Source organism: Erinaceus europaeus, chromosome 15, assembly GCF_950295315.1.
Source record: "Erinaceus europaeus chromosome 15, mEriEur2.1, whole genome shotgun sequence".
Lineage (NCBI taxonomy): Eukaryota > Metazoa > Chordata > Mammalia > Eulipotyphla > Erinaceidae > Erinaceus > Erinaceus europaeus.
Genome location: NC_080176.1, coordinates 22,107,865 through 22,132,482, shown reverse-complemented (window position 1 = coordinate 22,132,482; position 24,618 = coordinate 22,107,865). Strand labels below are relative to the sequence as shown.

At 48.2% G+C, this 24,618-nt stretch overlaps 1 protein-coding gene across 1 annotated transcript in view; it reads right to left on the bottom strand.

Moving 5' to 3' along the window:
* SDK1 (sidekick cell adhesion molecule 1) overlaps positions 1 to 23,813 on the bottom strand; it is a 486,407-nt gene extending 462,594 nt beyond the window's left edge. Inside the window, exon 1 of the mRNA XM_060173224.1 lies at positions 23,459 to 23,813. Coding sequence (XP_060029207.1) covers positions 23,459 to 23,633 — 175 coding nt within the window. The 5' untranslated portion in view covers positions 23,634 to 23,813. The remainder of the gene's footprint in view (positions 1 to 23,458) is intronic.
* Between the last annotated feature and the right edge of the window lie 805 nt (positions 23,814 to 24,618).

Sequence of the window (24,618 nt, the reverse complement as noted above, 5' to 3'; positions counted from 1 at the left end):
TAACCAGAAGGCAGTTAGGTGACAGGAGATAATCTCCCATCCTTAGAAGATAAGGAAGCCAGCCCACATCACCTTTGATCACTGAGTCCCCTCTTCTGCAGGACATAAGCCCTCAAGAGTCGATTTCTAACTACTTTCTCTCTGTTCCAATTACCTTAATTTAAGCATGACCTTGTCAGACTGACCGGAGTAGACTGGGGAAGAAGATCAGCCTTTAAAAATATATTAAAGAGAATAAAAGGTCATCAGATGAGTAGGCAACTCGACACTACATTTAGTGGGACCATAGCACACATCCAAGGAATAGGAGAACACTCACCCAAAAGAATATCTCCACCCCACGTCCTACAACCACGTGGAGTCAGCCGAGAAGTGTAGTCTCCGGCGGCTGCCAGAGAAGGCATGGGGCACATGCTCAATGGGGCACTACTCTTCAATTTTAGAAGATTATATCATGTGACTCCAGACAAAATGGAGGGAACAGGAGGTGACTGTGCTAAGTGAAAAAAGAAGAAACCACAGTATGGCTTCACTTATCTGCAGAACACAGACAACGAAATCAAACAAAAGAGCAAACTGTCTCTTGGACCTCAGGAGAACTGTAGTAATTATCAGAGGACTGGGACAGTGCACAGTAAGTGATGATAGGTGTGGACTCACGCACAGGACACAGACGGATGTGGAACTGTGCCCTTAAAATCATAAGATTTTGTAAACCACTGTTAAATCACCAATAATAAAAATATTACATAAAAAACAAAGGGGCTGGGGGTTCAGCAGTGGCACATCTGGTTAAACACATATAGTGCCATGTTCAAGGACCTGGGTTCGAGCCCCTGGCTCCCCACCCAGGGGGGGAGGGGTCGCTTCACAAGCATTGAAGCAAGTCTGCAGGTATCTCTCTTTCTCTCGCCCTCTCTATCTCCTCCTCCTCTCTCAATTTCTCTCTGCCCTATCCAGTAAAAAGAATTAGGGGGAAAGGGAAAAAATGGCTGCCAGGAGCAGTGGGTTCCTAGTACTGGCACCCACCCCCAGTGATAACCCTGGTGGCAATAAATATAAATTAAATGAATAAATAGATGAAGGGGCTATTGGATAAGAAGTCTTCTGGGTAAACATATTAATGTTTTGATCTGGGTATGAGCTACATGCGTTGGTTCCATCTGTAAAAATTTAGCAGTAGTATTTTTTTACTTGTCTGCATTTCTGTATATCTATTTCAGTCAGTCTGCTTACAGTCAAAACAGGCAACTCAGTAAGTTCAATGTCTGCAGGAGGGCCAGAAGGACAAGACAAGCACCCTGTCCTGATGGCTGCCCTGTGGGGAGGGAACCAAGAGCCCCTCCAACAGGAGGGACCAAACTCTGCTGTGGGCAGCCGTGGTCCATTTAAACGCCATCTTTCTCGAGCTTATTTCCACGTGAAACATAAGCTAGGATATGATCTGTCCATTTCAAAGAGTGAGACCGAGGGTCCTGGAGAAATGGTAACAGGTCATATGAACCTTCAAGTTGCAAGCAGGGGTGTCTTACTGGCTGCAGCAGAACCTTCATCTGGTCTAGCAGCACAGCACATGAGCACCAGCACATGAGCACCACCGAGTCGAGTCGGGAGTGCCCTGCCACACTCCCTGGAAACAGAATGTCCCCGTCCCCTGACCTCCAGGTGGGGGTTAGCACAGCAGGCCAGCTCTGGGCATGGGGGCCCTGAAAACACAACAAGAGACAGCTGAAAGCAGTTGGCGGCACTTCTAGAGCGCGACAAGTGTGGTGGGCCTGGGAGCAGCCAGCCGAGCAAAGGCGTGTGGCCTCTAGCAGCGGAGAGCTGCAGCAGGACAAAAGAGAACATGAAGGCTGCTTCTTCACCAAGTGGCGTCTCCAGGTACCACACACCCTTCAGTCTCTCCCCCTGTTTAAAAGGGAAAGAAGGGCAGGGTCTGTCACTCCTGTAGACCAGTCACTACAGTACTGACTCAGCACCAGCTAAGGGAGTGCTTGCCTGCTCAGTACAGTGTGACAGCTTCTGACTCTTAGCCCTGGACTCAGCCTCAAGCTATAGAGGGAAGGGGTGCTTCTAGCCTCGCACCCAGGGTCCACCCCCAGTGCTGCACTATAAGGAAGCTTACGTGTTCCGCAGAAAGATGACTTTCCAGTTCACTTGTGCTATGATTTTGAAGCTTCTAAGCAATTTGTCAAAAAAAAAAAAATCCATAGCTTCATCCATAGTTTACTTCTGGTTATTTTAAGAGATTTCTGAGTTTCACCAAAAAAAAAAGAGAGAGAGAGAGAGATGTTCTTTCCACAGACAGTAAATAAACTTAATAGTTTTCATTTCAAGAGTCTCCAGTTGATATGTCCTGAAATACCTTATGATTTTAGGATAACAAGATATCCTTAAATCCCATTATGTTAGCAAAAGTTAAATTTCAGAAGAAAATTCAAGAGCTGGAAGAAATTCTGAAAGTGTCAGGTCCCGTCTGTCAGAGACTGCAGGCTACATTCAATTTTCCTCAAGTACAAGGTTTAAGGTAAGACTGCTAAGCCTTAGCTGGTTTTGTTAAAAGCCACGCTTTTCCTGACTGTCCTAAATTCTCCAGTTCCTGAGCTCTGTCAAACTCATGATTTAAACCACTTCCGTCAAGTTCAACACTACAGTAAAATTAGCTTATTCTGTATGCAGCAAAAACTATCAAAGGCCTCTGCTTCCTTAACAAAGATTAGCAAGTGAAAAAGTGCGCAGCAAGTGGGACTTGTTCTGGGATGGCTGTGGTCAGTATTGTGTAAACAGAACAGATGCTTAACATGCATCAGGTATTGGACTAACAGCTACAAAGGCCGGGAACGCGCACCAAGGATCCCATCTGAGTTCTGAAAATGTATTTTTAAAGAACAAAACTCAGTCAAAATGCTTCCTCTACCCTAGAGCTTTCACACGTCAGCCAGGAGAAAATATCAAACAAGCCCAGGTGTTAGAAGAAGAGATTATCTTTTTTCCCCCAGCGATGCCAGGGACTCAGGCATGTGTGATTAGATAGCGCTCTACTCAACTTTTTTTCCTTCATTTTATTGCAGACAGAGAAAGAAAAGCAGAGAAGGGGAGACCTGACAGCGCTACTCCACCACCCATGAAACTTCCCCAAGTGCCACGGTGCTCCCATGTGGAGCCAGGGCTCACTCTTAGGGTCTCAGGCACTTAAAGGCTGGGTATAGGTGAGCTATCTTGCAGCCCCTGAAGAAGGAACTCAGACACTGAAATACACAACTGTGAATATAGACAACAGTTTGCAGGGCAGTGAGTCCCTATTCTACACAATGCACAGCTACTTGCTTGTATTTTCTTGTAAAAATGAGAATGCGGGTGGGAGGAGAAAACTCTACACTTACAGAGAAGGCAACCATCTGAAACCTTTGACTGCAGTCTGCAAAGTGCCTGACTCCTTCAGTGTGCATGTGGTGGGGGACAAGGAGGGCTGGGGAAAGAGTTTGTGTGTGGAGGTTTCTGGAGTTCCTTAAGCCCACACAGCAGAACAGAGTGGAGGAAGAACATTCATCTCAAAGAACTATTTCAAAAGAATCAGGACTCCACTTAACAAGACTCCACCACTTCTGGGCTTTAAACTAAGGGCTTTCTCAAGAAGCCGTGGCACAGAACTGGGCATCATCTCTTCAAAAGCAGATGGGGAAGGAAAGGGTTATTTTAAAGGGTGCGGTAGATTTAGGTTCACATGGATGAGAAAACCTGCCGTTTACTATAGAGACAGTGGTGATATAAGCCAAGTATTTCTATTTTCACACCGCACCCAACATACCACTCGCTCCCCGTGAGGCCCTGCTGCCTCGGACTTATTGTGCCAGTTGTTATTGGCCAGGGCACTACCCCCACCTCACCATGCACACACTCTCCCCCTCACGGCTGCCCCTCCATGGACCGGCCCCTGAGGACCACCAAGAAGACAGGCTCACGCTGCCAACATGATCCCTCAGACCCGTGTTCATCACTCTCTGCCAGCTGCCATCTGTACCAAGTGGCAGCCCTCTCCCAGGTGACATCCGACAGAGAGAACCAGCCCATCTCATGACTACAGTGAACCTGATGGCAGGTAGCTTACTCTGGATTGTGAGCAGCAGGGGTCCCCCTTCTCTGTCATGTCTACCTATACGGGGGGGGGGGGGGTCCTGAGAGGTCAGTACACAGCCTCCCTGCAGAGCGCGAGCACGCAGTGAGGGCCGGGACAGCGATCACCCACAGTGCACCAGGCAGAGAGGACACACCAGGTAAGCGGAAAGGTCAAGAAATACATAAGCCCTTGCCGTTTGCATTGAGTTAGGAGAAACACATTAGGGGCTCACTGGATCTGGAAAATTAATGAGCACGATAATAGCCATGATTTATTAAGCAACACATCATGCTAAATGCTCTACATACATTATCCCCTTAATCCTCGAAGAACCTTGCAAAGAGATATTAACTTCTTCTCTCACAGAGGAGCAGCTGAAAGTGACAAGTCACACAATATGCCCAAGGTCACACGGCTCTGCGGCTATTCGGGCCCCGCCAGGCTGCGGTGTGGCCGTCGAGCGCATTCCAACGTGCATAGAAAGCCAGGGTGTAGCTAGAGGTGCTGACAGAACCAACATTGAGCAGCGTTGATGAGCAAAGCAGAGTGCATGGGGAGAGAGGCAAAGGACTGGGGACAACAGCAGATGTTAGGGAAAGTGTCCTCAGAGAGTTCACCTCAAGCTGAGAGGACAAGGGGACAGAGACTTGAGCTGAGAGAGCAAGAGAAAGGAAGAGTCGGGAAATGATAGCTTTTCCCTCTGTGATCCCGGCTCACACATGTTAACTTGCTCCACTGTCTCCGGAAGAGTGAGCAGCGCACAGTGACATGCAGCATAATGGCAACGCTGCAACGGGTAGTTGGGTGAGGGAAGGTACCGCCGCCCCCTGCCTGCGAAGGCGACCTAGAATCAGGAGGCTGGCAGACAGGACAGCAAGAACTTGCCTGTCTGCACCAGGCCGACCTTCCTGATGTTTCCTCCTGCGAAGGCTACCTCTGGAGCAGGGGCCAAACACCCTGCTGCGCTGAGAGGAAAAGCCTGTTCCCTCAAACACGGAGGAGAGACTGTCACTCCAAAATGCCACAGAGGACAGAAAGGTGTGGAAAAGGCAAGCGTTCTGGAAGAGAGGACATGGCCAAGCTCCCCAAATAGGAGGGAGGAGAATGAAGGTACAGCTGCTGGCGGAGGGGCAGGAACATTCCCTCCCCTTAGACTCTGGAAAAGACAAAGGCAAACGCACGGACGGAGGTCCCCTTCAGCACGCTGCACACGTGACAGTCTCTACCCAGAGCCATGCCTGCTTCTCGGCAGTCCTTAAAATAGCCACCTGTGAAATTCCTACAACGTGCACTTAATGAGGGAGGTCAGACTTATTCTTTGATGGAATGCTTCTTCAGCTCACACCACCCCACACATCTTTCTTCTTTTTATTTTATTTTATTTTATTTATTGGATAGAGACAGTCAGAAATTGAGAGGGAAGGGAGGGGTAGAGAGGGTGAGAGACAGAGAGACACCTGCAGTACTGCTTCACCACTTGTGAAACTTTCCCCCTTCAGGTGAGGACTGGGGGTTCGAACCTGGGTCCTTGCGCATTGTAACATGTGCGCTCAACCAGGTGCGCCACCACCCGGCCCCCATATCTTTCTTCTATATATTTTTCCATATATTATTTTATTTTATGTTTTTTAACCTAGAGCACAGCACTTGCTCAGCTCTGGTTTATAGTGGTACAGGGGACTGAACCTGGGGCCTTGCAGCCTCAGGCATGAGTCTCCCTGCATAACCATTACGCCATCTACCCCCACACACAACATTTTTGAAAGGTGTGAAATCTACCATCTCATGGAAAAGCAACTCTGCCCCCCTCAACCAGAAGGAGGGAGTCCTGGAAAACAAAGACTGAGGAAGCTGATGGCAATTCGAGGACAGGAGCAGCAATGCAGCACAGGGCAGGGCACAGGCGTGGTCCAGGGGCAGGGTGGGCAGCAACACTGAGCTCTGCTGGGCACCACTCTCAGGAAACAGCCCGTGTCTGTAGGCGAGGTGGCCCCCCACCCACGACCGCCATTACAGCCACACTGTGGCATAGAACCTGCACTAATATTGTCCTAGCTTACATCTGCATTTTACATAAATTCATTGATAAATTCATAATATCTGATGTAAAAGACTTGAATTAAAATCACTCCTGATCTTCATTTATGCTTACATGCTTCAAAGTTTCATACATAACAACATAAAAACTTGCAAGTATTGAATCGATCTGAGTAGCTATTGGGGGAATTTGACACCAGAATCATAAAACAAAGATGAAACAGCACTAACTAGAAATCGATGATACAAATGTTTTTATCAATCCACCTTTCCGAAGAATTCGGGTTCTTACAATGAGGCTGTAATTTCAGATGCTGTGTGCTTTCTCAAACACATGAACAAAACAAGGCCCAAGACAATAATTTAATCCTTCGAATAGGAAAAAACAAAACAAAAACCAAACATCAAACTCTCAGGTCCCCACTAATGAGAACTCAGTCTGAACCACTAAGCCATTAAACACCATGCTTCCCCAAACCCATCAACACCATATGATGGTTAACAAGAATCACTTTCTTTCTTATTGCTTGAAATGTAGAACAATCAGGAAAAATACATACAACCATTTCCCTAACACAGAGATAAGCACTCCAAGCATATTCCTTTAATCTGCTCTCTGCATGTCAAACACCTGCAGCATGTCTTACTTGTTTTTCACTTACTGCTACACCCCTTACTTCTTTTTTTTAATATTTATTTATTCCCTTTTGTTGCCCTCGTTTTTTTATTGTTGTAGTTATTATTATTGTTGTCGTCATTGTTGGATAGGACAAAGAGAAATGGGGAGAGGAAGGGAAGACAGAGAGGGAGAAAGAATGATAGACACCTGCAGACCTGCTTCACCGCCTGTGAAGCGACCCCCCTGCAAGTGGGGTACCGGGGACTCAAGCCGGGATCCTTACGCCAGTCCTTGTGCTTTGCGCCACCAGCACTTAACCCGTTGCGCTACCGCCCAACTCCCCACCCCTTACTTCTTAAAGTATTCCACTTTTCTCCAAGAGTGTTTCCCATTTCTCCTTTAAATAGCAACTTGAGCTCAAACAGAAGATAGAGAGAAGCAGAAGCACCCTGTTTCTACTCACCACTCTCTAGCAGTGTCTCGGCGAGCCGCCTACCAGAGAATGCCATGCCAGATGCCCAGCCCTGGGTATGTGGGTCCGAGGGGACAGCCTGAGGTCAGGGAAGGAACAAGGGCGTGTGCAAGGACCTCGTGTACAAAGTGGGGGCCTTCACTTCTCTGCCCGTCACTTTCCTCCTCCGTGAAGCAGGGCTGTGATGGCATGATGTACCACAGCACCATGCTTGACACACAAGGGCACTAGGCAGACAAGCCGTTATGCTGCGAGCGCGCTCTCACCCGTGCCCCCTGACATCCTGCACAGCAGCTGTGGCAGTTAGATCCACACCCTTTCCCGTGCCAATAATCCAAGCACCTTCTCCTGTGTGGCATCAGAAGCCTAACAGAAGCCAGGAAAGTGGGACTTCATAAAGCTGCTAGGGGTTGCCTGATCTGCGCTAATCTCTGCCCAGGAAGAAAGGGTTCCAACAACCCCAACTTGGCGCCTAAGGTGGGGATTCCCAAGATTCCCAAGGAAGTCAGAACAGGCTTCCACCACCAGAGTTTCCTGACTGGCTCATCTAGGAAAATTCACAAGCCAAATGAGATCTGGCTGTTTTTTCAAATTATTTTTATTGCCAATAATCCCTACAATGAAATACAATTTATTTACCAAGAACCCAAAAGCCTTTGAGGAAACTGGTGTTTAAAAACAATCTTCTTGAATGGCATTGGCAGCTGATTCAGTGCATGAAGTCTGCAACTCCGTCTGCAGCCTGAGTCCCCCCTCTCCCCCCAGAGAGCACAGCAGGAGGTGGAAGCTGCTCTCTGTCCTTCAGACCACAGTACCCACCATACCAGAGTAATCTGTAAAGTTCAGATTGTCGGTGGGAAACAGCCATCAAGTCACATCAAGCTGCCTCAGAACTACCTGTGCCCCATTCTCACTGTCTTTACCCTCAGCTCAAGTGACTTCCTATCTTAGCCATGTTCCTTCCGTGTCCCTGCTTCCCGTCTGGCATCCAGACTTCTCTCATGCGCTTCATCCAGCTAAAAGCTCAGACCCATGCCTGACTTTCCCCCAGCCAGGACACCCCTCAGAGTGGTGGCTAGAGTGCCGGTCCTGAAACGGAGCTCTATCTCCCCGTTTTATCTTCATATCGAGTTGCCTAGACTTCTGGGACTCAGTGTCTTTCTCTTTTGCAGAGGGTTTACTTATTTTTTATTTTATCTAATTTATTTTAGCTACTGTTTCCTTGAGGAAGACATGAATTTCTTTCACTTTTAGAAAATGTATTTTTTGTGACCTGTTACCAATTGATTCCTAACTGAAATACCACAAAGTCCAAACTGGTTTGTTTCACATATGTCATTTTATCTTTGCAACTCAGTTGGCCTTTTCTGTTTTCTTTTTTCTTTTAGTTTTTTTTTTATTAATGAGTTAATATTGATTTACAAAAATTATTTTTTAATGTTTTATTTATTTATTTATTATTGTATAGAGACAGAGAGAAATTGAGAGGGGAAGATAGAGAGGGAGAGAGAAACAGAGAGACACCTGCAATTGGCTTCACCACTCGTGAAGCTTTCCCCCTGCAGGTAGGGACCAGGGGCTTGAACCTGGATCCTTGCGCACTGTAATGTGCGTGCTTAACCAAGTGCGCCACTGCCTGGCCCCGATTTACAAAAATTATAAGATAACTGCAGTGGTTCTCCCAAGGTCACAGATGTGGGTTGACTCTTATTTCTATAAATCCATATATATATTTGCCAATTTATTCTATGGTCCTGCCTTTTCTTCCTTTTTATTTATTCCCTTTTGTTGCCCTTGTTGTTCTTTTATTATTGTTGTAGTTATTGTTGTTGTCGTTGTTGCTGGATAGGACAGAGAGAAATGGAGAGAGGAGGGGAAGACAGAGAGGAGGAGAAAAAGATACACACCTGCAGACCGCTTCACCACCTGTGAAGCGACGCCCCTGCAGGTGAGGAGCCAGGAGCTCAAACCGGGATCCTTATGCTGGTCCTTGTGCTTTGCACCACCTGCGCTTAACCCACTGTGCTACTGCCTGACTCCCTTTCTCTTCCTTTCTGAGTTACACCTACACTTGTTACTTTTTCCGAATGTCTTCCTTTTTTTCTCTTCTCTCTCTGGCTTCTGATAGAGTTGGGGTTCAGAGTCCTCTGGTCATCTTCCCCTAACACTTACCCCTCTGGGAGTATGGACCAAAATTTAGAAGGTTGGGTTCTGGCTTCTGTAATTGCTTCTCCACTGGACATGGGTGTTGGCAGGTGGATCCATGCCCCCGGCCTGCTCTATCTTTCCCCAGTGCTCAGTGTCTTTCGACTCAAACCCTTCATGTTTGCCTTCCCAGGAGTCATCTGGATCCTGACTCCTGCATGGCCTGCCTGCTTGTAGCCCTCTAAGACCCTGTTTAAGCTCTCCCCTAGTTGCCAAGTCCTCCGTCTCTGTGGCTCAAGGACCACTGAGCATCAATTGCACAGCAGCATCTCCCTCCATAAACAGTAAGCTTTATGAAGAAGGCAGGAACCCAGTTTTATTTCTTACTCTATCTGTACTGCTTACACACGTCCTTGCTTAATAAAAGCCAGCTCTGCTGCCCTCATTCTGTGACTAGCCAGTCCACTCAAGTGAAATATGAGTGGGGAAAGAAGAATCTGAGCTGGAGTGGCTAAACCTCGCTTTTCTCGACGCTCTGCCTGGAGTAATGAAGAGGAATAACGGAGTGCGTCCTATCACATTACGCTATTAACATTTCACTCCTCCCTTCAGTAAACTTCTTCAAGTGCATCTGTTGGTAGTCCTCCGGCAAAAATCTATTAAGACAAAAGAGGACTGGGAAGACAGCATAATGGTTATGCAAGTAACCTTCAGGCCCTAGGCTCTGAGCTCCCTGGTTCCATCCCCAACACCACATACACCAGTGCCACTAGCTCTCTCTACTCAGCCTTTACCTCCTTCTTGAATCCCACTTTATGTGAATGCAGAATTCCAGGTTTTCTTTCCTCCAAAACTTTGAACATATTCATCTTCCCCAAATAAAATTTCTGCCATTCTGAAAACTGGTTTCCTTTTGTCCTGCTGGCTGGTGTTTCACATGAAATGTCTCCAGACATGAATTTGTTTTTATCTATTCTGCCTGGGGTCCCCTGTGTTTTTTTGGACCTAAGAACTCAGATCTTGGACTGATCATGGAAAATACCCAGCCATTATTATCTTCTACTAGTGCCTCTCCCACTTCTTTTTCCTCTTTCCAGATGCTCACAGAAGCTAATTAGAACTTTTTCATTCTAGAGTTCATGAATCTTAACCACTACCCGGTCGTCTACGCTCAACCGGACCTGCCAATATACGCGGATATCTTCGCCCACCCTGTCCAACGCTTGACGTCTCGTCACCCAATCTGGTCCCCTACGCCTACACTGAACTTCTCTGTTCCAGACTCTTGGAAACAGAGTTGGCAGTCAGCTGAGGTCAAGAACAAACAGCTCATCACAGACCCCTGCAAGCGTCAACCCGGCTTTGACCTAGCACGTTATGACTGGGCCCTCCTCAATCGCTATCGAACAGGCCATGGCCGGTGCGCCGCTATGTTCCATCGCTGGGGAGCCATAGACGACCCGAACTGCCCCTGCAGCTCCAGACAGACTATGACCCACATAGTCAACGACTGCCACCTCTCCAGATTCAAAGGAGGTCTCGAAACTTGACATCAGGCTCAACCTGACGCTGTTGACTGGCTACGGAAGAAGGGCAAATGCTAGAAGAAGAAGACTACCCTTTTCCATCTCTTTTTCCATCTGTATTTTAAGCAATTTCCCAAGTCTCCTTAATGGCCAGTCATTTTCTTTTTTATTTTATTTTTTTATATTTATTTATTTATTTTCCCTTTTGTTGCCCTTGTTTTTATTGTTGTTGTAGTTATTATTGTTGTTGCTATTGATGTCATCGTTGTTAGATAGGACAGAGAGAAATGGAGAGAGGAGGGGAAGACAGAGAGGGGAGAGAAAGTTAGATACCTGCAGACCTGCTTCACCGCTTGTGAAGCGACTTCCCTGCATGTGGGGAGCCGGGGGCTCGAACCAGGATACTTATGTCAGTCCTTGCACTTCGAGCCACATGCTCTTAACCCACTGTGCTACCGCCCGACTCCCCATTTTCTTTTCAGTTAGATTCACTCAGCTGTTTAACCTGTCCACTGAAGTTACTTTCACTTACTGACCATCATTTCATTTCTAGTTCTGTTTGGCCCTTTTTGTAATCTGTGATGTGCCTTCATTACAGTCTTAATTATTTCTAATATTTTTTGAGAAAAGAAATGAAAAAGGGACTGAGTAGTAGTGCACCTAGTTGAGAATATACACTACAGTGCTCAAAGTCCCAGGTTTAAGTTCCCACCTTCGGGGGGGGGGAAGCTTCACAAGTGGTGAAGCAGTTTTGCAACTGTCTCTCCCTCTCTATTCCCCTCTTCCTTTCAAATGTCTCTCTATCTCTATTCAAGGTAAAAAGGTGTGTGTGTGTGTGTGTGTGTGTGTGTGTGTGTGTGTGTGTGTGTGTGTGTGTGTGTAAGAAGAAAAAGCAAGCTCTGTCCTCTGTCCTCTATCCTAGGAGTTCACCTATTTACAGCATTTCTGACTCTCCTTTGTAGTGAGTCATCTCCTTGTATGGCTGGCAGATTTTTGATAGAAATTCATCCTTAGCATGAACTGTTTCTTCTATGAACATACAAGGCTTTTCATTTGCACAGTGGGATGGTTTCACATTTACTTTTGAGGACTCCTCTGATTTCCACAGCTCTGGACCAAACTCTGTGTTATTTTATTTCCCAGCTTGAAGGTTAACCCACCCCCAAATGAGGTACTGTCTTGGGGTATAGACATTTATCTCTTTTATTCCTAATTACACACAGGTTTCTATGTGGTACCTGAGGCTACTGGGCAAAGTTTTCCAGCCCTCTCTTTGCAAGGTGTTTTGCAGGAGTCAATCCCAACCTTCTGAATACTGTCCTAAGATAAATTTATCCCTCTGGAGCCCTAAGAACCAAGCTCTTGGTGCCTCTGTCCCAATCTGAAGCCGGCCCAGGCTACACCCTGGCTTTGCCATCTCTTTCCACTTCCAGGGCCAGGGGTCTTCTAGGCTATCAGGCTTAGGAACACCCATGCTAGTTCTTACTGTATGCTGTCCAGTTTCTCTGCATTTGTAGCAGGCTGGGAAGCGAAGTCCTCTCTGTCAGCCTCTGGCAATGTTACTAGAAGTCTCTAGTAGTCATAAAACATGAAACTATAGGGCACCAAAGTAAAAACCCTGTGGTGAGGGGTAGACACGCAGCTTCCTGGGCCAGTGGGGGGTGGGAGTGGGTGGGAGGGATGGGTCACAGTCTTTTGGTGGTGGGAATGGTGTTTATGTACACTCCTAGCAAAATGTAGACATATAAATCACTAGTTAATTAATATGAGAGGGGGAAAATCAACTGTATGTCTCAAAGTTTTTCAAAACACAAACTGAATCTTTTTAATATATAGGCTGTGTATTTGATATGCGGACTCTCTCAAAAGCCTAGACCAAGTAGATCAGAAACATCCAATAGCACAGCTATATACAAGATACTGGGTACTGTACAGCAAACCCTAACAAAAGAACTTTTCAAAGTTAACCCAATTACCAAATAATGTGATGATAACATTAACTATCAATTGTCTCTTTGAACCCTAAGACAGCAGGAACCTCACATCTCCACTATAGAGCCCCTACTTCCCCCAGTCCTGGAACCCTTGGATAGGGCCCACTTTCCCGTATGCCTCTCCCAATCCATATCAAATAATATTGCATCCGCCGATCACAACCTAACCAACGTAACGATTGCCACCTCAACATGCTTCACTTCAGACTGTGTCCAGAGACTTCACATGTGTAATGACAACCCTTCAGCTTCATTACTCGGGTGAGACCTTTCATTTCATAGTATACTCTAACTTCATCTCAGGTGGTTCACTTTCTAACAAAGTCCCATAACCTAGATATACACCAGTTTCTGTGAGAAAGAGCATATCTTCACACGTATCTATAAACTACTGCAAAATATATACCTGAAAGCAGGATTACACTAGAGTTTGCAGTGAGTACCTCCCTAACACTTCCTCTCCACTATTCCAAGCTTTGGGTCCATGATTGCTCAACAACTTGTTTGGCTTCGTATGTTAACTCTCTTTTCAATCACCAGGTTCCAGATGTCATCAGGATGCTAGCCAGGCTTCCCTGGACTGAAGACCCCACCAATGTGTCCTGGAGCTCAGCTTCCCCAGAGACCCACCCTACTAGGGAAAGAGAGAGGCAGACTGGGAGTATGGACAGACCAGTCAACGCCCATGTTCAGCGGGGAAGCAATTACAGAAGCCAGACCTTCTACCTTCTGCAACCCACAATGACCCTGGGTCCATGCTCCCAGAGGGATAGAGAATGGGAAAGCTATCAGGGGAGGGGGTGGGATATGGAGATTGGGTGGTGGGAATTGTGTGGAGTTGTACCCCTCCTACCCTATTATTTTGTTAATTAATCCTTTCTTAAATAAAGAAAGAAATAAAGAAAGAAAGAAAACTCAAAAAAAAAAAAAACCACGAAACTATGAAATAATCACTTCAGAGAATTGTGATGATTACTTACCATTTTGCCAGATGACAACAGCCCACATTTTTTTCAGCCTCCAGCACAGTTTTCAAATTGGAGAAAATAAATATTCTCAAAGCATTTTAAGATCATTTTGTCACCCCACACTCCAAATGCCTTCATGGTACTCTGACTGCTTGAGAATTTCAACAGGCCAAGAAGATTCCTGTTGGTCCATTCTCACTACCATTCTGTTTTCTAGTCAACTTCAAATCTATGTCATTCTCCAACTCTTATGAAAGTAGAGGCAGAAAGATAACCATTCCCCACCTCCTCAACAAGCCCCGGGCTTTCCTTGGCCCTTATCTTACAGACTCCCTGCAGCAACCCTGCCTGTTGACTTTCCAGTCCATCACTCCCCCAGCTCACAGCCGCTTTCTAATCCATCCCCACCCTCAGTCTCTTCCTTACCCTGTCTAGTAAATCAAGTCAGATTTCACAGCAATTGTGTCCTGCGGTGGCTCACTAATACCTAGCACTAAGGTGCTAAACACCTTACCTGTGATCACAGCAGCTAGTCTTACAACAGCTATATGAAGGAGGTGTGATGTTATCCCCATTTCAGGCATGAGGAATAAGCCTTACAGACAACCAGAGGCCAGCCGAGGGACGCATAGCTAGCAACTGACTGAGTCAGTTTTACTTTGCATCAAGCCCGGCTTCTTAAACAATACATATTCTCCACAAATGTCCTTATCGAAAGCACAGGCCTCCACTCTGATTTCAAAGCTCAGATAAACACCTCTGCAGCCCTATGTGAATTGTCAAAGCTAGCTCACACTAATATATTCAAGACCAAAATCAGGAAAATACTGTCCAAAGGGAGGAGGTTTGGTGAATGACAGCCTCTACCGAGCAGCCATGCAGGCAGACATAGTCTCACTCACCCTGTTTATTTCGGGGTCTTTGAAGCTGGGGGATGAAGACTAGTGATACTGGGCTTTTAGTTGCAAGGGAAAAGGCAGTTTTCAGTAGGAGTGACACCAACAGAGAACAAAAGCAGACATGGCAAAGAGGACAGGACCTGAGAGCTTTCAAACCCAGAGCTGAATCCTGAACCCCTAGAGTTTCAAGGTCATCATTATACCACGGCACCCTGGGACAATCCAATAAAATCTTTTTTTTTTTTCTGACATAGTTCAGGCTGAATTTCTAGGTTGTAACCCAGAGTCTGAGTCAAGGAAAAAAAAAAAAACTTTGGAGACCTTAAGAGTCAAGCTTAGAAAAAGGGAGCATGCCTACAAGGTGAAAATAAATTCTAAAGTAAGAACACCTTTGGAGAATACATAAATACATTCAATGTTTGTAAACACGTGTATCTCCTCCGTTCAAAGGTGTTATATAAAGCGCTGCAGGCTTTGAACCATGCTCTCTTTTATGTTCTGCAAAGCATCAGTGCTTACTGTAGAGCTATCCAGATGCTGGGTAAAAACAAATGAGAGTAAAAGCACGACTGTATGCTAATAAAAATAAAGTTGCATCCTTGGAAAGTCACTCCCTCTGGGAACTGTTTGTACACACACATGTGTCAATAAAACCCCTCTTTCTAGAACACATTATCACTGTTCTCTTTCCTAGCTCTGACTTGCACAGTTAGGTAGTATAAAATCCCCTCACATACTGTGTAAGAATTCTGAAAAGTTATATGCTATAGAAGGAGAAAAGTCAGCTGTGGAAACTACAGACTATATCATATCCCGACCCTTTTTGTTGCCATCTGCTGGTTTGTGTATTGAAACAACACTGACACCCACCCTACACAAAGACTCGGTCCACAACATCAAAACCTCCTCTTCTGTCGCCTCACATCTAACACCTACAGCGAAAGAAAACAGAAGTAACTTTCACTTTAAAACAGACTGTCTTTCAAGGACCAGACAGTGGTACAACTGGGTGACACTACAATGTGCAAAGACATGAGTTCAAGTCCCCGATACCCACAAGGGGGGAGCCCCACAAGTGGTGAAGCAATGCTGCAGATGTCTTTTCATCTTCTTCCCCTTCCCCTCTCAATTTTTCTCTTTCCTAACAAATAAATAGATTTACTTAAAGATCACCAGAAAGGGGCTCTCTTTCATGAGAAACCCACAAGTGCAGAACAAACTGAAGAGAAGCTGCTGCTGGCAACACCATCATGGAGGTGCTCACGCTCCTCTGTCTATGAGAGGCTGGACCAAATCTAGAGTGTGTTTGAAGAAGCCTACTTGGTTTTGTAAAATTCCCACCACCAGGGAGTCGGGCGGTAGCACAGTGGGTTAAGCGCACATGGTGCAAAGCACAAGGACTGGTGTAAGGATCCCAGTTCAAGCCCCCGCCTCCCCATCTGCTGGGGAGTCACTTCACAAGCATTGAAGCAGGTCTGCAAGTGTCTGTCTTTCCCCATCTCTGTCTTCCTCTCCTTTCTCCATTTCTCTCTGCCCTATCTAACAATGACGACAACATAATAACTACAACAATAAAACAAGGGAAACAAAAGGGAATAAATAAATAAATATTTTTTTAAAAATTCCCACCACCAATTCTTCTTAATAAAGACGACCTCTAGCAGTCCCCAGGGAGTCCTACACTGCTTTGGTTCCCCACAGTTATTCTCCAGTTACCTCCCTATTTGTTTTTCACGTGAAGATCATTCATCTTTGTGAAATCAAGCCTACACATTCGAGAGCCTCCAAACAACCTCTTAGGATAAGGAATCATGTCTGGAATACACAGGAGAATTCTGGGAAAGGAGAAAAGGCAACAGAAACACTGAACCAGAGATTAATTTTCTCAGTGGAACAAATAACATGGCTTGAGAGTCTAGCCCAGTCTCTAAAGCTCACTTAGCTAAAGGTTAGCCTGGTGAATTAAGAACAAAAGATACAGCAAACCCAAAATCCCTGTAGGAACTACAGCCTTGGTCCATGTTCAACAGGCTAATCTCCAAAGATCAGTAAACTAATAGATTCCCTTGACTGACATGTCTGTTGTCAAGAAACTGGATTATTTAATTGATAGCTGTTATCTTCTCAAGATACTGCCTGTCTATCAACACAGTGCCGGCTAAGCCTGTTAAAGTGCAAAATAATTCCTGCATTAGTTTTAAGGGCCTTTTGACTTAATAAGTGAAAGTCCCTAATGAAGGCAATTAGCCAACATAACATTAGGCTGAGCACTGAAACTTCAACCGACACCATCTACTGATCTCCTTAGTTATTACGGTCACTGTCCAGCAAATACAAACAGTCTCCGATTCATCATGATTTCCTATCTTTTTAAACATCTCCCTGTGTTAATTGCCTCTGGTGATTCCAATTAGTCTTGCCCTTCCTTCCTCAAGTCACTTCAATAAGTAAGCAGCTCACATTTTTAAGAAAATTTATTTCTCCAAACTTCAGGCTCACACTGATAAATTATGGCACTAATTCATTTCACAGAACCAAAAATTTTGAGCATGAACCATTTCAGGCCCGAGTAAATCCATCATGTGTTAGAGGCAGCACCGAAGGAGAAATATTACACTGCATCTTCATTGTCTCCACATTGTAAACACCCTGGCAAAAATTAAAGAGAATTTGGTTCTGAGAACTGAGACATATGGAAATAGATATCCCCCAAATAGGAGACACACTTAGAGTCTGGTGAAGGTTAGGGGGGACACAACAGCAGATGAGCAGAGAATCAGAGCAGGATCTGTTTGAAGATGCAGTGTGACCCCTCCTTTTACAGGTGATAAAATAGTTAGAAGCTAAACAACTGGGGGGTGGGCAGTGGTGCACTGGGTTAGGCACACATAGTACAAAGCAAGGATCCCAGTTCGAGCCCCCAGTTCCCCACCTGCAGGGGAGTCACTTCACAAGTGGTGGAGCAAATCTGCAGGTGTCTCTGTCTCCCCTCTCTATCTTCCCTCCTCTCTCAATTTCTCTCTGTCTTATCCAATAAAATGGGAAAAATTACCTCTAGGCAGTGGACTCATAGTGCTGGCACAGAGCCCCAGAGATAACCCTGGAGGCAAAAAAAAAAAAAAAGCCAATGGCCTTGCTCATACTGCAAGCTTGATACACAGTGAAATAAAAACCAGGTCTGCTGGCACCCCAACATCTACCAAAGTATTTTCACTTCACAATAACCACAGGGAGTCTGGGGCCACACTGAGACAATTAGTTTCTGTGGTGTTTAGTGTTGCCTGTCAGAGCAGATCACAGCAAATGCATAAATAACAAGGACTTCCTAAAGCAACGTTCCCATTTGGGTACAATAAGAACAGAGTTAACAGAAAGGAGCTGAAAGGTGGCCATAATAATACCTTTCTCCAGAGTGATCTCAGGTACAGTGTCAACAGGCCCAGGAGACTTGCCCTGCAGGGACTCACTGGAAAACTCAATGAATGTGTGTTGGCACACCAGGATGGCAAAAGGCACCATACCCAGTCGCAGTTAGCAAAATGCATTCTTTCTTCGGGGTCTTGGAAACATTGCTTATGGCTTTCTTATTAAAAGAGATTTACAAATGTACAGGAGACTTTAAGAAAAATACTTTATAGAAATATTGAAGCCGGGAGTCAGGCGGTAACACAATAGGTTAAGCACAGGTAGCGCAAAGCACAAGGACCGGCGTAAGGATCCTGGTTCGAGCCCCGGGCTCCTCACCTGCTGAGGAGTCACTTCACAAGCAGTGAAGCAGGTCTGCAGGTGTCTGTCTTTCTCTCCCCCTCTCTGTCTTCCCCTCCTCTCTCCATTTCTCTCTGTCCTATCCAACAATGATGACATTGATAACAAAAACAATAATAACTACAAGAATAAAAAACAAGGGCGACAAAAGGGAATAAATAAATAAATAGAAAAAAAAAGAAATATTGAAGCCAAAATAACAAGAATATAGGAGACATTTAAAAATGCACTACAACAAAATGGCTCACAGAGTATTCAGCCAGACAGTGAAACATCAGCCCCTCTCCTCTGTTTGAAGATAATTAATTCTACTTTAACCCATCTTGGCACCAAATCTTTAAACCTGAGTTCCATCCTGTATTCCTCAGTCTCCCAAGACGTGGCCGTGGAGGGCTAGTCTGAGAACTGATCATTGCTTTAGAAACCCACCAGGGCCTGCCCCTCCAAGAACATTTGGGTAGCTCATTCACCTGCACTCAAGCCCTGCTTCGAGGTTTTCCCACTCACTCTTCTAGACCTACTCAGCAAGCATTACCAGTCTCCAGCTTCGGAAACGAATCTGTCCCCCAACAAGAACGTCTCAGTAGCAATTGGTCAGCAGAATTTACCTGCAACACCTGACTTGCTCCACTTTCATCACCTGCTCAACTGTCAGAGTGACGCTTTGCTTCACCTCAACATCTGAGAGCACAGCAAGCTTCCTCCCGAGGAAGACTCCAGCATGCAGCTAATCTCAAGGTTAGGTAAAGGACACGTGCTGAAGCAAGCCAAGGTGAAAGGTCTGTGTCTTACTAACCTGCCTCTTCACGCTCATGTAAAGGACTTAGATGCATCACTGGAATGCAGACTAAAGAATTTTCCAAATGTTCCTCAAATAAATGTTTGGTGCACACCTACTAGTCAATACTGGGGTGGTCAAATCGGCTAACGGGCTGTCACAACCCATGATCAGTAGAATCTGACAACTATATTATTTAAAAAACACAAAACTGGGAAAGGAAAGCACCAAAACAGCAAGAATTACTTTCCTATGGAAGAAGACGTGCGTGTAGATTTCTCCATTTTTCCAATTTGACTAATAAAACTTGTGTTGCTTGTCCACTGGAAGAATAAAGCAAAAACGGTAGCCTGAAACAGTGCGGTGACCCATTCTTTTCAGTGTCGCTCGGTGTAGCTCCCACCCCATGGCGGCCCCTCTCCTCAAGAAGACTGAGCACCCAGATGCTTGCTTTCCACTCTGTTCCACCATGACTAGTCCTGAGGCCTGGGCCGAGGAGCTCACAGCTCAGTGAGTACAAAGCGCTGCCCACCTCAGAGCTGTCTGGAGAGCAAGAAACCCTCCTGTGAGGCACTCGGTGCTTGGCACAGAGCAAAGGTCAGGAAAGGTCAAGCACAGGTGGCCTCTCAGAAGGCCGCCTGGAGGGCGCTCACTGCTCACAGCTGCCACCTGTAAACAAGCAGTAGCACCCGCACACTGACTGAGCACGGCTTGGGGCTCCCTGTGAAGACTCCTTGGAGAAGAGCCTAGTCTGGACCAGCTGAAGCTCTAGTGGCCAAGTTGTGAGAGGAAGCGGGTCTAAGGGCTACAAGGAAGAAAAGTACTCCACGGGAAGCAATAAGGGCCCAACAGAAACCTTTCTCAGCACACCGCTGCAGAAAGGCTATGGAGACCTGGCCTGGGCTGCAGGAAAGCCAGCAAAGGGTGGCAGGGAGTTGGGTGAGATCATGAGACTGGCCAGCATGAAGATACAGCTACCCGGAACCCCTCAGGGAGTTTCTTTTAGATGAACAAATTAACCCTCCTGAGACCTTGTGGGTAGCAGGGGGGACCCAGATAATAATACTCAGAAACTTCACTGGGCTTCCAATACACATCCCAGACTGCTTAGCGCACAGCAGGAGCTCAACCATGTCAAATGGAACAAGCAGCTGATGAGATCAGGGGTCATAAAAACCAAGCATGCCAAGTGAAAAAGAGCTTCAATGTAAACAGAGGTCACTAGAAGTGGGATGAAGGGAAACCACAAGTCTAGGGGCAAGGTTAAAGGGGAAACTGAGTCACGCTGTCTCATTTTATTAAATGACAGGGTCAGAACAATGGTTCTCAAACATGGGAAGAAACACCTGGAAGAATATTTTAATCTCTTGACACCCAGGTCAAACCTAAAATCAATCCGAACAAATTCTGGGAACGAGAGTGAGGTCTCAAGCGTTGCCTAGAGCTCCGCAGTGATTACAGTGCACAAGCCCAAGAGACAAGGGGTTAGAGAAATAAGGGCTGAGATGTTCCAGCAAATCAGCAGGCAACTGGAATGAAGGAAAATAGACATCAAAATCAGCGGGGCTCAAACCTGTTGTGTACAGAACACCCCCGCCAGCGTGTCAGGTTCACTGGAGAACAAAAGGCCCCGGCCCTGCACAGGGTCACCACAGCCCCAGCTGGTTCTGATCTGCAGAGCTTGAGCACTGCGGCTCCAAGTGACAGCAAAGAACTCCAGGGGCTGGGGTGGGGCACCCAGTTGAATGCACATGTTACAATGTTCAAGGACCCTGGTTCAAGCCCCCAGCGCCCAGCTGTAGAAGGGAAGCTTCAAGGGCAGTGAAGCAGTACTGTAGGTGTCTCTCTCTATCTCCCTCTTCCCTCTTGACTTCTTGCTGTTTCTATCCAAAAAATAAACAAAAATATTTTAAAAAGAACACCAGAGGGGAATAGGAGAACTGCAAACAACCCCAACTCAGCACCCAAGAGAGCAGATGTCATTGTGAGCTCGACACGTGTGGCTGTGCCGACCTCACCCAGGATGACACAGATGTCCAAGTCCCACAGGAACACTGAGGCTCCAGCACCCCCGCCCAAGACCTGTACTGGGACCCACATGCTTCTGAAAGGCTTCTTCCTCACACGCTCAGGCCTGGCTCCCGGGGATGACACAGGGAAGCATGCAGTGCCACATGCTTCTCCAAATTCAAGACTGGGCTCTATAGGAGTCTAGAAGAAGCACACATGTGCATGTATGTGTGCATGTGCATGCACACACTAACAATAAGTAGAGTCTACCAACTATCATCTGCATCACCATGTGATGTAGATGGAAAGAGACCTGCTACAAGAGTCACACTAGGAACTTCTGGTGTTTCATACTGTGGCCAACCTAGGCTCCTGCCCCTCACTTGGGCTCTGGGACTCAAGGCCACTTCACTGGGCAACGGGGCCTGCACTTTCTCCCCAAAGTCTCCGGGCCTGACCTCATAAGACAAGAGTAAGAAAAAACACTTTTAAATGTAAAGAAGGAGTTGCTGCATTCACCCAGCTTACAAGTAATAACAGGGCACTTATGACCAGATCCAACTTAGTGGCAAGTATTCCATTTGGAACGTTACATTTTATCAGAAAAGATTCAAGAGAATACATTCCCCTGGTATCATCCCATCAGAAATCTCTACAGCAGCACCAGAATTTCATTTTCAAGATACATGAGCTTTTGTCAAATGGTGACATCTCCCTGTAATATGAATTTTCAATATGATATAAAAAATGATGGATATATTACACATTTCACAGAGCAGGGAGAACAGAGAGCTGTCAATGAATTTAGAATTTGTGACAACCTATTTGGAACTTTACACTGAAAGCTCTGTACATGTGTTCTTATGGCGACAGGAATCAAACAGCCGACCCTGACCAACGCTGGCACTGCCTTGGCACCTCACTAGCAAACATTAATATATTTTCATTAACATTCCCGTCTTAAAACAAAGCATCACCTCCAGCAGTCTTCAGCGTAAGAGGGATCCAAAGGAGTCCACACAGCCTCCCTCCAAACAAAGCCTCAGAGTGCACCAGAGCTCACTGACAGCGGTGTCTGTCTGTCTGTCTGGGGGCGGGAAGGGGACTTATCACAGGCATTCCTCTGTGACAGGTTTTCCTCAAGGGCCTGCAGCCGCACCCTGGGGACCCCCTCCAGCAGGAGGAAGGCCCCCACCCTGTGCACAATGGCTTCCTAAAGCCCCAGCCCGGGAGCCCCAGCAACTGAGGGGAGCCCCCAGGGACCTGGGGGCTGTGTAGGAGGCACCCGGGGTGTCCCCAGAGGAGGTGCATGCGGGGCCCTCCCCCACGGGGCTGCTCAGGGCTCCACTAAGTCTGGGGTGACAGCGGGGACCCCACAAGGTGGCTCTGCCTTCCTCACAAACTTGGGGGGAGCCCTAGGGCGCCAGGGAACCCGATTCTAGGATCCCACCCACCTAACACCAACCTGGGGAACACGGGGTGGGGGGGAGGGTGCGGGCGCTGTCTGTCAGATCGTTGCGCGGACTCCAGGGGGCACAGGGCAGGCCTGGCGACGGCACCCCCAAACTTGGCTGCAGACAGCCTGCCTGAATGCACGGGGATCGGAACCAGGCGGGGGGGGGGGGGGGGCAGAGCCGGCTGGGTCCCCGTGATGCAGGGCGATCGCCAGGCTGAGGAGAGGGAGCAGGGACAGAACCCACCGAGGGGCAGAAAGGCTCCGGTGGGTCAGAAACGGCTGAGGAGTCAGAACTGGGGGAGTGGCAGGAGCCGGCTGACTGTGAGGCTGAGGGGCGCCCGGGTGAGGTGGGATCAGGGTGAGGAGAGGTCGGCTGAGGGGGGTCAGGCTGAAGTGAACCCGGTTGAAGGGGACCCGAGTGAGGTGGGTCAGGCTGAGGGGGAGCGGAGCTGGGCTCGGACAAGGGCTGAGGGGAATCCGACTGAGGGGCACCAGGGTGAGGTGGGATCAGGGTGAGAAGTCGGCTGAGGGGATGAGGCTGAGGAGAAGTCGGGCTGAGGGGCATCGGATGAGGCGCACCCGGGCTGAGGTGGACCCGCTGACGGACACTCGGCTGAGGTGAACCCGACTGGCCTCGCAGCCGGCCCGATCCCCCGCGCCCCGCGCCCCTACCTTGCGCCCGCGCCCGGAGCCAGTGCATCTGCAGCGCCAGCAGCAGCCACCACCCGCGCCGGCCCGCGCGCAACTTAGCCGCCGGCCTCCTCGCCGCCGCGTCGGGTCGGGGGTGCGGGGGGCGCGGCGGGGCTCCCCTAGACGCTCGAGGGCCCGACGAGCCGCCGCGGGCCATGCCGGCGCCCCCAGGCCTCCGCGGCCCCGCACAAGTTGTAGGCGGCGGCCCGCGCCGCGTCTCCGACGGTCCCGCTGAGATGCCGCCGCCGCCCGGCTCTGAGGAGAAAGTGCGCCCGCCCGCGCGGCCGCCGCTCGCCCGCCGCCGCGCCGCCGCCCATTCACAGCCCGGCCGCACGCGCCGCCCGCCGCGCCCGCCGCCAGGCGCTGATTGGCCGGGGCGGTCCTGGGAGGCGGGGCGATCGCTCGGGCCCCGCCCCCGCTTCCAGACCCGCCTGCCGCCGCCGCGCCCGCCCGCCTGGAATTTCGCTCCCGGCCCGCCGGCTCGCGCGGCTGCCCGCGCCCCCTAGAGCCCCGCGGCGACACTGCGGCATCATCCGAGGGAGCGGGAGCAGGAGCCCGGCGGTGTAGGCAGGGGGCGGGACAGAAACAGGAGGCGGGGACAGAACAGGGGGCGGGGACAGAGACAGGGGCGGGGACAGAGACAGGGGAGGGGACAGAGACAGGAGCGGGGCAAGGGAAGGGGACGGGGCAGGCGGTAGGGGGTACGGAGGCAGGAGGCAGACAGGCAGGGGCAGGTGGTCAGAAGGCAGAGAGTCATGGGGGCATGGGGCAGGTGGCTGGGGGCTGGTGGTCAGAAGGGTAGTGGGTCATGGGGACGTGGTCAGGTTGTAGGGGACAGGTGGCCACTGGCTCAGCCTCCCAGGCTCTGACTCCTGGCTGAAGGCACCCCAGGGTGCAAAGGCGACACTCTTCAGGGACCTCAGTGATGGCTGCTCCACGCCCTGGGGTGCGAGGGGTGAGGCAGGACCCCCAAGGGGGAGGGACTCCAAGGAGGAACACTCCCAAAGGAAGGGTCTTATAATCTGCAAGGGGAAGTGTCTCTGAGAGCAAGAGTCTCCAAAGGGAAGGTTCTCAAATGGAAAGATCTCTAAGGGTTGGGAGACATGACTGCTAAGAATCTTCCAGGGGAAGGGGAGCTAAGG